The sequence below is a fragment of the Macaca mulatta genome, chromosome 3, assembly GCF_049350105.2.
Source record: "Macaca mulatta isolate MMU2019108-1 chromosome 3, T2T-MMU8v2.0, whole genome shotgun sequence".
NCBI lineage: Eukaryota > Metazoa > Chordata > Mammalia > Primates > Cercopithecidae > Macaca > Macaca mulatta.
This window is the reverse complement of record NC_133408.1, coordinates 179947961-179962741: the sequence shown is the minus strand read 5'-3', so window position 1 is coordinate 179962741 and position 14781 is coordinate 179947961. Positions and strand designations below refer to the sequence as shown.

Sequence of the window (14781 nt, the reverse complement as noted above, 5' to 3'; positions counted from 1 at the left end):
GCTGGGCACAGTGGCTCACGCCTTAATTTCAGCACTTTGGGAGGCCAAGGTGAGAGGATCACTTGAGGCCAGGAATTTGAGACTAGCCTGGGCAACAAACTGAGACCCCATCTCTATTTTTAAAAGGAAAAAAGCAAATACACTAAGAACTACAAAAACCTTCACCTTATTTCTCAAACTCAGCATAGAGCCTACCATATAATAGGCATTTAATAAATATTTAATTAAATCTATGTATTATAATAAACATTAACTTCTCTAGCACTGAAATATGAAATAAACTGATACTGATATTTTGAGTTACTTCACAGGTAGATATCCTATTTGGTTTACATTTTGAAAAATGACTGCTTTATATATTTTTAACCATTTCAGGGTGGATCCATGCTGTGCTCACTTCTCAGGACTGTATGGCTTTTGGGGGGAACTTCCTACACAACCTTAACATTGGCATGCAGCTCAGGTTTGTGTCAGCATTTAAATGACCTTTTATCCTTTTTAAAAATAGGATACTCTTTTTTTTTAACTTAAAAAAAATCAATAGCATGTTTTATTTGAGATTCCATGGAAATAGTCCCTGAGATATTAATAATAATAAGAGCTTTTAACAAAAGTAGTATTTTAAAATTTTGCCAGGGGGATACTTGCATTTCAAATCTAAAACAACAACAACAAAAAAGGAACTTACTCAGATAATACTCCAAATTTCAAAATTTTGTGAAAATGTATGTGTTCTCCCTTGGCTATTTTTGCAGTGAGGGAGATGAACAAAATCTAGTCAGACTGAGATGTGACATATGGTACTAGAAAAAAGCAACCCTAAGTTAGGACTACTATTGAAACACCTGCTTTAATTTTGCTGTAGGTAAAGGATTAATAGCTGTTTCTCCTCTGTATGAGAATTTGACCTTTGTATAACTCTCTTCCCCTGATAGTCTAATGAGTGTTGACTTTTACTAGGTAACACTGCTTATGGTAAAAATGATTCCTGATTGATAAACTGCATCAGGACTGGGAGAACTAGAAATACCTAGTAGGGAGCCATGTCTTTGGACTTGCCTGAATGTGGTAACTCTTGTAACTTGACACACTCGTAGAGATTCCTAGAAGCTATGCATCTGTGTGTGGCGTTATTACAAGAGATAGTGGCTCTTTCAGGGCATAAGGCTTTAAGCAGCTTTAAACAGCTCCCACACCTACCAAGTGTGGATCTTGTCTTTTTGTACCTGAGCTGTCCCTGAGGGAGGGATGGCTCCTGTGTAATTCGTGCCAACTGTGGTCTTGAGCTGGAATACCTAGTTGAGCCTAAATAAAACTTTTGGGTGAGTATTGCACTGTTGTGGATACATGGAGCTGTTTTCTGAAACACACAGTTTTATTTTTTGTAGTAGAACCCTCGTAAAAATCTCTTTTGTTAAAACTAGGATACACATCCAAAGGTGTGATCTTGATCTTCTGTGAAGTCCATTACAATTCTTAAGTATACCGTAAAATTCCTTAAAGTCAGAACCTGGATAAGATCACAATTCAGTCTTGTCCAAATGTGATGTTGCTAAGAAATGTAAAATACTTCATTGGTCTTATATATCATGACCTGCTTATTTTCAAGTTGGTTACTTTTATCTAACTTTGAAATGCTAATATTAATATTAAATATTTCTTCAAATTCATTTAGGTGTTACGAGATGGAGAAAAGGCTAAAAACACCAGATCTTTTCAAATTCCCTTTCTTTGAAGCCATATGTTGGTTCGTAGCCAAAAACTTGCTGGAAACCCTGAAAGGTAATTAATAATTTACATATTTGTATATGATATGATGCATATTGTTTGTCAGTTTGCTCATAGCCACCTTACAGAAAGAGTCCCTTTTCTAGTAGAGTATGGATGTCACTCCTATTTTGTTTTTTAAATATATGGTTTTCCCCCATCCAGGAACCTTTTTAGCAAGTTAGAGTCTCTAGTCCATAACCTGACAATCCATGTTCTTAAAAATTTGTTATAAAAGACCTGGATCAGAACAATGTAGGTAATATTAGAAATGTTCATTCCATCTAGTACTCTAGAAGCCTGCACACATTATCAAGCATGTAACAGTGCCTAACTCTCAAAAATACAGTTTATTTCAAGAGACTGTTACCTAACATATGTTCCCAAAATTTCCTTTTAAGAAAGCAAACTAGGCTGGGCGCAATGGTTCACTTCAGTAATCCCAGCACTTTGGGAGGCCAAGGCAGGCGGATCACCTGAGGTCAGGAGTTCAAGACCAATCTGGCCAACATGGTGAAACCCCGTCTCTACTAAAAAAAATACAAAAATTAGCCGGGCATGGTGGTGCATGCCTGTAATGCCAGCTACTTGGGAGGCTGAGGCAGGGAGAATTACTTGAACCCAGGAGGCAGAGGTTGCATTGAGCCGAGATCATGCAATGGTGACAGAGCAAAACTTTGTCTCTTCCCCCCCCCCCTTAAAAAAAAGTTCATGATTCTGTAGTTGAAGAAAAAAAACCTTTTTTGAACTTGTCTTTATATTTGAACTCACTTTTTAAAAGGTGGAATTTCAGACTTTGATGTTTTAATATTTTGGTTTATAATCTTTGAGCACTCAAGTTGGAGACTGATGTCACTTGCTTCTATTTCCTGCTTTTCATCCTCTTGTGCTAGTGAGAATAGTTTGTCTGCTTTTTGTGTTGTCTAACTTTTGTAGTCAGTTTGTAAATAGTGCTACTATTATAATTGACAACTCTCAGAATAGACATAAACGGATTAAACAGTAAAGTTTATTCTGAACATTTGCTTCTTTTTCCATTTTAAAGTTAAACAAGAAGAAAAGGTAAAATGAAAAGAAATAACCAAAAATTTACTTCCCAAGATAGGATGTACAGAACTAAAATGATAAAACTCATATAACAATGGTACCCTAAACCCCCCACCTCACAGCATAGCGCAGAGATGTCCTGGCAGCGCTTCTGGTCTATGGGATGGGGGTAGAATCCCATGCATGAGAAGGGGACAGGTCCTTTCTTCACAAGACCAGTTTTTGCTCCAGAAATGAATCCTTATCATGAATCGCTGATGCATTCAGTGTTTTCAGTTATTTTTCTTGGCTGTAGGAATGTCACAGTGGACTGTACAGTTGTCATACGTAGTTTTCAGTAAAATACTGGACAATAGAGTTTATAGTCTCCTATTTAAGTGCAAGCCTAGACAGACAGGAACACTTTTATATACTCATAAAAACACAAGTTTCCTCGTTTTGTGGAAATAAATCCCAATTATTGAACCTTCTGGTTAAGAGGTTGGCAATTCTATACTTGGTTCAGGGTACTTTCTCCCCTCTTTTCTCTCTTCCTGTCCTAAGACTCCAAGTTCCTGTCTTGTGGTTAGCTAGGAGAAACTATCCACGAACACACACACACACACACACACACACACCCTGTACTCCTGGAGTGATGCACAGTGGTCTTTTTTTCCACTAATGTCTAAGAGAAGCTCATTCTTTAACTTCTTAAAACAAATTAAGAGCTTTATCTGAAAGACAAAATTTTGCCATTGCTCGTGAAGCCACAGGAGCAATTTGCTTAGTCTTAGAACTGTTTAAGTCTTTGTGTTAGGCCATCAAAAGTTCAGAAACATTGAGGTCTGATTGAAAGCATGACTCTGTACATTAAAGACTTTTTAAAAAAGGATTATTAGGAAAGGGTATTTGTAGGTTGTTTTAAGATGTTTCATTTTATTAGCCAGATCAGTATAGAATACCTGGCAATCACAGTGATTCAATCCAGTCTCATCAAGGCAAAAGCCAAATGATCATTATAGCAATTGCCATCGTTTTCATCCTGGAAACAGGAATAGTGGTCTTGTGACCCCAAATTATGTTGTTCTTTTATCTGTAACCTTTTTACTTTACATTATGGCCTATTGTTTGCCAGCTCTCGGACTGTTCTAAGGCTTATATGGTGGGTTAAATGAGGTTGAATCATCTGAAACTCTTTACTGTGTTTCATGTCAGTGATAGTAAAACAGTGAACCAGTTTGGATTTGTGTAAGGAAATTAGCCACTGTGCAGAAGCAAAATCCTTCGTTTCAACTTAGCTGAATTTTGGACCACATCTAATATATTTTGTTTGTTTTAGATTATCACAATTTGATTAAAAAACTCAAAACATTTTTGTTTATGTGTATTTATATTTGCTTTACTCTGTTATTAAACTAGTCGATTATATAGATCACACACAAGTTCATACTGTGTAAAGAATAAGGCTGTTATTACTCAGGTAACCACTACCCAAATTAAGCAAAAACAGCCTTGCCAATACCTTAGAAATGCTCTGTTACCTTTTTCATTACACCTTTTTGCTTCTCTTCTAGAGATAACCATTATCCTGACTTTTGTGATAATCCTTTTCTTCAGTTTTACCAGACCTATGTTATAAACTAAAATAATTTAATTTTCAGCATTTGTAAACTTCCTATGAATAAATTCATACTGGTATTCTCTTGTAACCTTTTACTCAGCATTGTTTGTGAGATTCATCCATGTTTTTGTGTGTGCCTGTAGTTCTTTTTCATTGCTAGAGTATTCTGTTGTATGAATATACTGTGAGAGAGAGAGAGAGAGAGATATATATATATATGTTATATATATATATATGTTTTATATATATATATACACATACACTGATTCTGCAAGTTTGACGTTTTGGAGTTATTTTTGGTTTTTGGCAATTATGGAAGATGCTGCTAAGAAGTTCTTGTCTTTGTCACCTAGTGCAAGAATTACTCCAGGAAACAGGCCTAATTGCTAGGTCATAGATAGAATTTAGTAGTTGCTGCCAAATTGTTTCCAATTCCCATTTCCATGGCAGGGCAAACAAGTTCCCAAAGCTCTATGCTCTGGCCAACACTTGGTATTGTTAGGTTATAATTTTTGCAAATCTCATGGATATAAAGTAGTATTCTTTGTTCTTTTAATGTGCATTTCCCTGATTATTAATGGAATCGGGTAGTTTTCTTCATATGTGTATAGGCCTTTTGGATTTTCTCTTTAACTGAAGGACAAAATTTCTTAAATTTAAAATAGTATTTTTTCAACTTTTATGGTTAGTGCTTTCTGTGCCTTGTTTAAGTAGTTCTTTCTTATCCCTAGGTCTTGCAGAGATCCTTGTTTTCTAAAAGCTTTTACTTGTGTTTTGCATTTAGGCCTTTAACTCACTTGGAATTGATCTTTTTCTTTTTCTTTTTTTTTTTTAATGGATGGTGGGAGTATATTTTCACTTGCTTTCGTGTAAATATCCACTTGTCCCAGCGCCATATTTTGAGTAATCCATTCTTTTTCTGTTCTTCATAAACACCGCTCGTCTCCTGTATCGTGTGTTGATACCTGTGTAGGTCTTGGGACATAAACACACATACTCACCCACCCTTCTGTTCCAGTGGGCTAGCAGTCTGTCTCTCCACCAAGCACACACTCTTATTAACCTTTGGTAAGACTTGATATCTGGTAGGTCCTCCTTCTTCAAGTATGTCTTCGTTTTTCTTTCCCCTTTCATTTTTATATAAATTTTTGAGTTACCCTATTACAAGCCAATACCACCCTACCAAACGCAACCAAACAAGTAAATAATAACGTGGAGGTTTTTTTTCTTTTGAAGGTGTTAACTCTAGAGATCAATTTGGGCAAAATTTGATGTCAATAAATACTGAGTTTTCTAAAAATGACATGGAACATCTCTGTTTATTTAGATCTTTAATGTCTTTTGGCATTTCTTATTTTTTCTTCTAAAAATTTTGCATAGATATCTCTTGCTAGATTTATTCCAAAGTAGTTCTTTTTTTAGTGCTATTATAAAAACACATATCATTGTATTAGTCTGTTCTTGCATTGCTATAAAGAAATACCTGAGACTGGGTAATTTATAAAGAAAAGAAGTTTGATTGGCTCAGGGTTCCTCAGGCTCTATAGGAAGCACGATGCTGGCATCTGCTTAGCTTCTGGGGAGGCCTCAGGAGACACAACCGTGGTGGAAGGCAAAGGGGGAACAGGAGCAAGATAGGGTGAAGTGGGAGGTGCTGCACACTTTAAAACAACCAGATCTCACAAGAACTCAACTGTCACAAGAACAACACCAAGAGGATGGTGCAAAACCATTCATGAAAGATCCAGCCCCATGATCAAATCACCTCCCACCAGGCCCCACCTGTAACATTTGGGGATTACAATTGAACATGAGATTTGGGTGGGGATGCAGATCCAAACCATATCAGTCATTACTATGTATATACATATGGTTGAACTCACATGACATTTCTGTTTTTTACTTCAACTATAGTCAAATATTAGCAATTTCATATGGTTCAACTTACTAACCATGTGATACTGGAATATAGAAGCAGTTACTTTTTATACTGGTTTTAGCAACCTTGTTAAAATCTATTCTTTAATCATTTATCTGAGGCTTTTGTTTGATTCTCTAATACACAGTCATATACATCCACGTTGAATAATGACAGTCTTGTTCCTTCTTTTCTAATATTTATATCTTTTTTTTTTTTTTTTCATTGCTTTACCGGGTTGTCTAGGACCTCCAGGGAAATAGTGAATAGAAATGGCAAAGGTGGGCAGCTCTATCTTTGTTCTCAGTCTCAGAAGGAAAGCTTTCAATCTTTTGCCATTATTACCTTTGTTGTAGGCTTTTTGTTGATAACCTTTATCAAATGCTTGTCTATTCTAAGCTAGCTAAGAGGTTGTTTTTTTCCTTTCTTTTAAAAAATGATCAGTAGTAGTTTAATTTTTATCAAAAGCTTTGCCTGCGTATATGAAAAGCTCCATGATTTTTCTTCTTTAACCTTTTAATTTAGTGGTTATATTAATTTATTTTCTATTATTAACTCAACCTATAATTTTTATATACATTAGGTTAGTATATTGTTTGTATTCTATCTATATGCTTATATTTTATATATTCTATATGTAACTGTGTATTACATATGGGTGTGTGCGTGTGTGCATTTGTTTGATTTTGGCATATGAGTGAAATTGGCTTGTGCTTTGTTTTCTCAGACTGTCCTTGTTAGATTTTGGTATAAAAGTTATGCTAGCCGGCCGGGCGCGGTGGCTCAGGCCTGTAATCCCAGCACTTTGGGAGGCCGAGACGGGCGGATCACGAGGTCAGGAGATCGAGACCCTCCTGGCAGACACGGTGAAACCCCATCTCTACTAAAAATACAAAAAATTAGCCGGGCGAGGTGGCAGGCGCCTGTAATCCCAGCTACTCCGGAGGCTGAGGCAGGAGAATGGCGTAAACCTAGGAGGCGGAGCTTGCAGTGAGCCGAGATCCCGCCACTGCACTCCAGCCTGGGCGACAGAGCGAGACTCCATCTCAAAAAAAAAAAAAAAGTTATGCTAGCCTTAGACAAATTGTTGGGATTGTTCCTTCTGTTTCTGATCTCTGGAGAAGTTTGTGTACAATTGGAAAGATTTCTTTTTTGAATGACTAATAGAACTCACTGATGATCTGGGTCTATAGTTTTCTTTGTGGGAAGATTTTTGACTGCTGAGTCAATATCTTTAGTGATTAAATGACCATAAAGGTTTACCAGATAATTATTGAATTCATTTGTATAAATTATTTTCTTAAAATGTATCTAGAAATTACATCTAAAATTTGACATTTGTTGGCATAAAGTTCTTCATGTTATCCTCTTACCTACTGAATATCTGTGGCATTTGTAATGACATTGTTTCTATTCTCCATACTGGATATTCGTGCCTGTTTTCTCTTTATATTAATTTTGTTGGTTTTTTTAAAGAACTTGTTTGAGGCTCTGTTTGCTGTTTTGTTAATTTTTGCTTATTATTTTTATCCTTTTTTTTTGGTATTAAAACTTTTTTGTGGGTCTTCAGTTCATTAATTTTCAGCCTTCTAACATAAATATTTAAAGCTGTGCATTTCCCTGTATGTATAGTATACAACACATTTTGATATGTTTTCGTTATTTAACCAACATATTGTCCGATTTCCAGTGTTTTTCTTTGATCCAAATGTTGGTCTATTTTTTACTATCTGCATTTCTTAATTTCTAAACATAGAGGCTTTCTTTAGCTTACCTATAGATCTTGGACTTTGATGAGACTTGTTTATGGTCCTGGAATATGGTTGAATTTTGTAAGTGTTCTGTGTGTGTTTGAAAAGAATGTGTATTCTGCAGTTGCTGGGTACGATATTCCATTCATGGCCATTGAATCAACTTTATATTGTTCAAATTGAATATATGCCTACTGATTTTTTTGTTTTTGGTTCACTTTATCTCTTACCAAGAGAAATATTTGAAAATCTTCCGCTGTGATTGTGGAGTTATTTCTCCATGTAGTTCTGTCTAGTTATTGTTTTCTATATTTTCATATTGTGTTATTTAGTACAAATTCTAAGTGGTTACATATGTCTTTCTGGTGAATTGAATCCTTGGTCATTATGAAATAACCCTTTATTAATGACAGTTACACCCCCTTTCTTTTGGACTCTTGGTATCTTTTCCCCATCCTTTTATTTTAAACCTTTCTATATTTTTAAATATGGTATGTATGCATATTTAGCTTGTTTAAAAATCTGGCCAGATACAGCGGCTCACACCTATAATCCCAGCACTTTGGAAGGCCAGGGCTCGAGGACTGCTTGAAGCCGGGAGTTTGAGACCAGCCTGAGCAAAATACTGAGACCCCATCTCTACACAAAACAATTAAATCCAGTGAAATGGTCTTTCTTTTTACTGGAGTATTTAGTAAATTACACTTAATGTAATTCTGTTTCTTTTTCTTTCTTGTCTTTTTGGATTGATCGTTTCATATTTCACTTTTTTATCTTTTTATTAATTTGGAAGTTGGATAGTTTTATATTTGGTGGTTACTCAAAATCTGAAGTTAATCCTTTTAACTTGAGAACATTTTAACTTTTTTTTTCTCACCCCATTCCCGTTCCTACAGAACTGAGAGAAGATGGTTTCCAGCCTCAAGCTTACCTAGTACAGGGAGTGAAAGCACTGCATACTGCTTTAAAATTATGGATGAAAAAAGAAGTAAGTTGTTTCGACAGTGAAATCACTGTGTTTTATGTTGCAAGATTAGGAAAACAGAGTCCTTGTGCTATTTTGACAGCACATGTGAATGCCAGTAGTAGAGGGAATAGAAATCATGCTTTATATACAACCTCCATTTTATTATTCAGTATATACAAATGTACTGGTTTCTGTTATGAGAATAAAGTATTTAGATATTTCTTTAATCTTTGATCTGGAAAAGAAACTAATTAAAGTATATTTAGGAAATTGACTAAGAAATGAACATATAGATATGGAATAATAATAAATAACATTGAGCTCTTATAGTTGTGCTGTAGTGTGCTGAGAGCACTGTGCTTTGTCTTTATAAACATAATCTCATTTAATCCTCAAAGCCAACTGTGTGAGGTCTAGGTGCTATTGGTACCACAATTCTACATATGGGAAAGCCAGGGTTCAGAGTTAAGTAACTTGCCCAAGAGAACTGGTCAAGTTAGGACTTAAAACTTAGATCTCTGGGACTGCAAAGCCTATGCTCTTTACCACTCTGCTAGATTTATGTAGAAGTGAAGGAAAGGAGAGTCCAAATTTCAAGCATGAGCTTTCCATTTTCATGAAAATATGAGCTAGTTGTTTGCATTTGAATCCCACCACCTCCAGATCTTCATTTAGAATTAGTGTTTCCTTCCCTTATGCATCCATGCTGTATTTCTTGTGCCTATGGGCTTAAAACAAATGTTTATAAAGTAATATATTCGTGTTTCTTTCAACTGGGTCTGTGAGCTCTTGAACAGGGACTGTCTTTCTCATCTTTATTATAACTCCGTGGAACTTTGCACATAATACGATACATGCATATGTGAGCTGATGAAAATACATGTCTATATTTTCTTTTTTTTTTTTTTTTAACAGAGTCTCAATCTGTTGCCCAGGCTGGAGTGCAGTGGTGCGATCTCGGCTCACTGCAACCTCCACCTCCTGGGTTCGAGTGATTCTCCTGCCTCAGCCTCTTAAGTAGTTGGGACTACAGGTGCGCGCCACCACGCCCAGCTAATTTTTGTATTTTTTAGTAGAAATGAGGTTTCGCCATGTTGGCCAGGCTGGTCTTGAGCTCCTGACCTCAGGTGATCCACCCACCTTGGCCTCCCAAAGTGCTGGGATTACAGTCATGAGCCACTGCACCTGGCTGTGTCCGTATTTATTTCTTGATTGTCCCCTTGAAATAAAAATCTTGCTCTTAAGAAATACTGGGAGACAGTAATTAATAGGTTACTGTCTCAATAATTTTATACTCCCTTTTCACTGTATTATCATTGCTTCATATCTACCAGAGCACAACCCTGTGGAAGTATTCAGGAAAATAAAAATCATGTCCTCCACTGTGAAAGACCTTATTGTCTAGGTGACAAGGAAAGCCATAAGCAAATTTAAAACTGTTTAACAAGATAAAAATAAAATAAAGCATATGTTGCCAAAACGGTATAATTTGTATCCTACTGAAGGCTTTAGATGTGTGATTCTCAAATTTGTGACTTTATCACTTTATCAGAATTGCCTTTAGAGCTTTTTTTTTTTTTTTTTTTTGAGACGGAGTCTCACTCTTGTGCAGGCTAGAGTGCAGTGGCACAGTCTCTGCTCACTGCAGCCTTTGCTTCCTGGGTTCAAGTGATTCTCCTATCTCAGCCTCCCGAGTAGCTGGGATTCCACGCCCGGCTAATTTTTATATTTTTAGTAGAGACGGGATTTCACCATGTTGGCCAGGCTGGTCTGGAACTCCTGACCTCAGGTGATCCGCCAGCCTCAACCTCCCAAAGTGCTGGGTTTACAGGTGTGAGTCACCGTGCCCAGCCTTCCCCTTTCCTATTGATGGGATCTCTTCTATTTTGCTTTTGCCTATTAAAAGAAAAAAAAGTACAAAAATGTATTCAAATTAGACTTCCCAAGAGAAACTAGGATTCCTTTAGTGTCTGTGTTCTCCTTAAAAATCCTTATGCATTATGAATTAAATGTTAAGCTTAATTGGTTACTTTACTAATTAGTAGTAGTAGTTAGAATTACAGTAGGCTTTGAGGAGTAGAGTACAAGGTTACTACTCAATATAAAGCAAAATTAACTGTGAGACAAGTCTGTTTTCAACATAGTCTAAGAGGATTTTGTATGTTAATGAGAATCTCCTTAGAAGGCATTATACCAGCTACACAAACTCTGAAACCTGGCTTATTAGTATTTGGTGATGTCTGTAACAGTCTAGAGAATCCAAAAATTGGTTTAGTAAATTTGTTTTTACATATTAAAGTGTAAATAACTTTGGTTTTCTTATTTTTATTAATCCAAATACAGCTTGTATCTGAACATGCCTTTGAAATTCCAGACAATGTTAGACCTGGACACCTTATTAAAGAACTTTCTAAAGTAATTCGAGCAATAGAGGTAAGAGTAGAAACTGTCATGTAAATGCTTGGTTATTATCTGCTTTGAGAAGCAAATGGATCTATCCCCACTCTACAAGTATTTCAAAACTCTTACACACTTAGAAGAAATATAATGAGCTGAGTATTTGGAGGTATCTCAGGTTTTCAGGCTACTGAAGTCCTTGAGAGAAATTTGTAATATTGTATTCTCATGAAGTAATAAGGAAACAGTTACCAGGTTACTTTAGGATACTTAAAAAAATAAAAAATATGAGTATAAACAGTAGAACTTTTAGATCCAATTAATTTCAGCTACCCAGAGAGGAATACATGTTTGTATCATTAGAACAAGAGAAGAAATGTAAGGTGAGTGAGTCAAGCTAGGGAAGCTGGGATGGAGAGAGGGATGTTAAGCAGTAGAGTGGGGCAAGGAGATGCTTAGGTAAATGCCCTTTAATAAAAGCTCAGAAAATCTGATTAGATATTTTAATTTATTAAGAGCTGTTCTTGGTGTTTAAGAAAGGGTGTTTTAAAGTAATTCTTCAAGAAGGTTGTTCTGTTAGTGTCTAGCTTAAATTGAGAGGAAATTAGGTGGAGGAATGGAGGCCAGCTGATGATTTAACAGCTTATATTAGGTCTGTGTTTGGAGAATGAAAAGAGGTATACATTTACAAAATATTAAAATGCTTGGTTTAATATCAATGGATAGAATATGTAATTCTCTGTGTTCAGATACAGGAGAAAAATATGTTCTGTTTTTAAAGTGTTATAGTAATCACATTTAAATTGGTTTAGTGTCAAAAGTCATATATCTGATCTTAAATATATATGTAAGTTTATACATATATAAATATCATGCATGATAACCAAAATGAAGAATAAACTTACAATGAAAGGTGTGATTCTATATAAAAAAACTATAAATCTTTACTTATAGAAGTAAAACAATAGTTAAATAAATGGGAGTGTCATCTCTGAAAATGTCAATCAACTCTAAATTAGTATTACAAATTTAAAGTGGTAGAATACACTTGGAAGAATAATTAGACTGTCCCAGAGAGCAGCCAGTCCAGGATGGATCAGGGGAATGAAAGGATCCATATTTGTTATGACCTGAAATTCAAGTTTAGCTGGGTGTCTTATACTTTATCTGGCAATCCTATCCAGGAAGGATGTCTCCAGAGAAAAATATAAAATTATTAGATCACCAAATGTGTTTGAATGTTTGTATTCTTCTAGTGGATAATTTGGGAATCAATTAGTGATTGAATAAGGGAATGTAATGACAATATGTTATGTGTCACTGAGTTAATAATTTTTACTGAGTCCAATTTACTGAATATTGAAGGAAAGGGAGGTATGTGCATGTTTAAGAGAGATGTGTAAGGATTAAGACTTCATCTTGCATGATAGGAATTCAGTAATATCTGAAGCTGAAAACAGTATAAACATGTCATTTTATAATTTGGAGGCAAATAACTGGAGGGAAAACCATTTAGAAGAGTTGGAAGTCCTGGCTATATACCTAGAAGAATTGATAGCAGTGACTCAAACAGGTATTTGTGCATCAATGTTGATAACAGCATTATCTGCAGTAGCCAGAAGGTAGACCAAGCAACCCAGGTGTCCATCAGCAGGTGAATAGATAAAGTGTGGTACATACTCACAGTGGAATACTACTCAGCCTTATAAAAGAAGGAAATGCTGACTGGGAGGGTTCCAAGATGGCCAAATGGGAACAGCTCCAGTGTATAGTTCCCAGCGTGAGTGACGCAGAAGATGGGTGATTTCTGCATTTCCAACGGAGGTACTGGGTTCCTCTTACTGGGGCTTGTTGGACAGTGGGTGCAGCCCACGGAGCGTGAACTGAAGCAGGGCAGGGCATCGCCTCACCTGGGAAGTGCAAGAGGTTGGGGAATTCCCTTTCCTAGCTAAAGGAAGCCATGACAGATGGTACCTGGAAAATCAGGACACTCCCACCCTAATACTGCGCTTTTCCAATGGTCTTAGCAAACAGCACATGAGGACATTATATCCTGTGCCTGGCTTGGAGGGTCCCACGCTCACGGAGTCTTGCTCACCGCTAGCACAGCAGTCTGAGATTGAACTGCAGGGCGGCAACGAGGCTAGGGGAGGGGCGTCTGCCATTGCTGAGACTCACTAGGTAAACAGAGCTGCCAGGAAGCTCAAACTGGGTGGAGCCCACCACAGCTCATGGAGGCCTGCCTGCCTCTGTAGACTCCACCTCTGGGGGCAGGGGATAGCTGAACAAAAGGAGCAGAAACTTCTGCAGACTTAAACGTCCCTGTCCAACAGCTTTGAAGAGAGTAGTGGTTCTCCCAGCATGGAGTTTGAGATCTGAGAATGGACAGACTGCCTCCTCAAGTGGGTCCCTGACCCCGGAGTAGCCTAACTGGGAGACACCTCCCAGTAGGGGGTGACTGACACCTCATACAGCTGGGTGCCTCTCTGAGATGAAGCTTCCAGAGGAAGGATCAGGCAGCAACATTTGCTGTTCTGCAATATTTGCTGTTCTGCAGCCTCCGTTTGTGATACCCAGGCAAACAGGGTCTGGAGTGGACATCCAGCAAACTCCAACAGACCTGCAGCTGAGGGTCCTGACTGTTAGAAGGAAAACTAACAAACATGAAGGACATCCACACCAAAACCCCATCTCTAGGTCACCATCATGAAAGACCAAGGGTAGATAAAACCACAAAGATGGGGAGAAAACAGAGCAGAAAAGCTGAAAATTCCAAAAATCAGAGCACCTCTTCACCTCCAAAGGAATGCAGCTCCTTGCTAGCAATGGAACAAAGCTGGACGAAGAATGACTTTTGACGAGTTGACAGAAGTAGGCCTCAGAAGATCGGTAATAACAAACTTCTCCAAGCTAAAGGAGGATGTTCGAACCCATCACAAAGATGCTAAAAATCTTGAAAAAAGATTAGATGAATGGCTAACTAGAATAACCAGCATAGAGAAGACGTTAAATGACCTGATGGAGCTGAAAACCATGGCCCGACAACTGTGTGACGCATGCACAAGTTTCAGGAGCCGAATCGATCAACTGGAAGAAAGGGTATCAGTGATTGAAGATCAGATGAATGAAATGAAGTGAGAAGAGAAGTTTAGAGAAAAAAGAGTAAAAAGGAACGAACAAAGCCTCCAAGAAATGTGGGACTATGTGAAAAGAGCAAATCTACGTCTGATTGGTGTACCTGAAAGTGAAGGGGAGAATGGAACCAAGTTGGAAAATGCTTTTCAGGATATTATCCAGGAGAAGTTCCCCAACCTAGAAGGCAGGCCAACATTCA

General features: G+C 37.1%; 1 protein-coding gene across 1 annotated transcript in view; it reads left to right on the top strand.

Moving 5' to 3' along the window:
• Positions 1-14781, top strand: part of KDM7A (lysine demethylase 7A) — an 88747-nt gene that overhangs the window by 56170 nt on the left and 17796 nt on the right. The window contains exons 8-11 of the mRNA XM_015135046.3: positions 376-463; positions 1676-1782; positions 8980-9071; positions 11394-11483. Of these exons, the coding sequence (XP_014990532.1) occupies positions 376-463; positions 1676-1782; positions 8980-9071; positions 11394-11483 (377 nt within the window). The remainder of the gene's footprint in view (positions 1-375; positions 464-1675; positions 1783-8979; positions 9072-11393; positions 11484-14781) is intronic.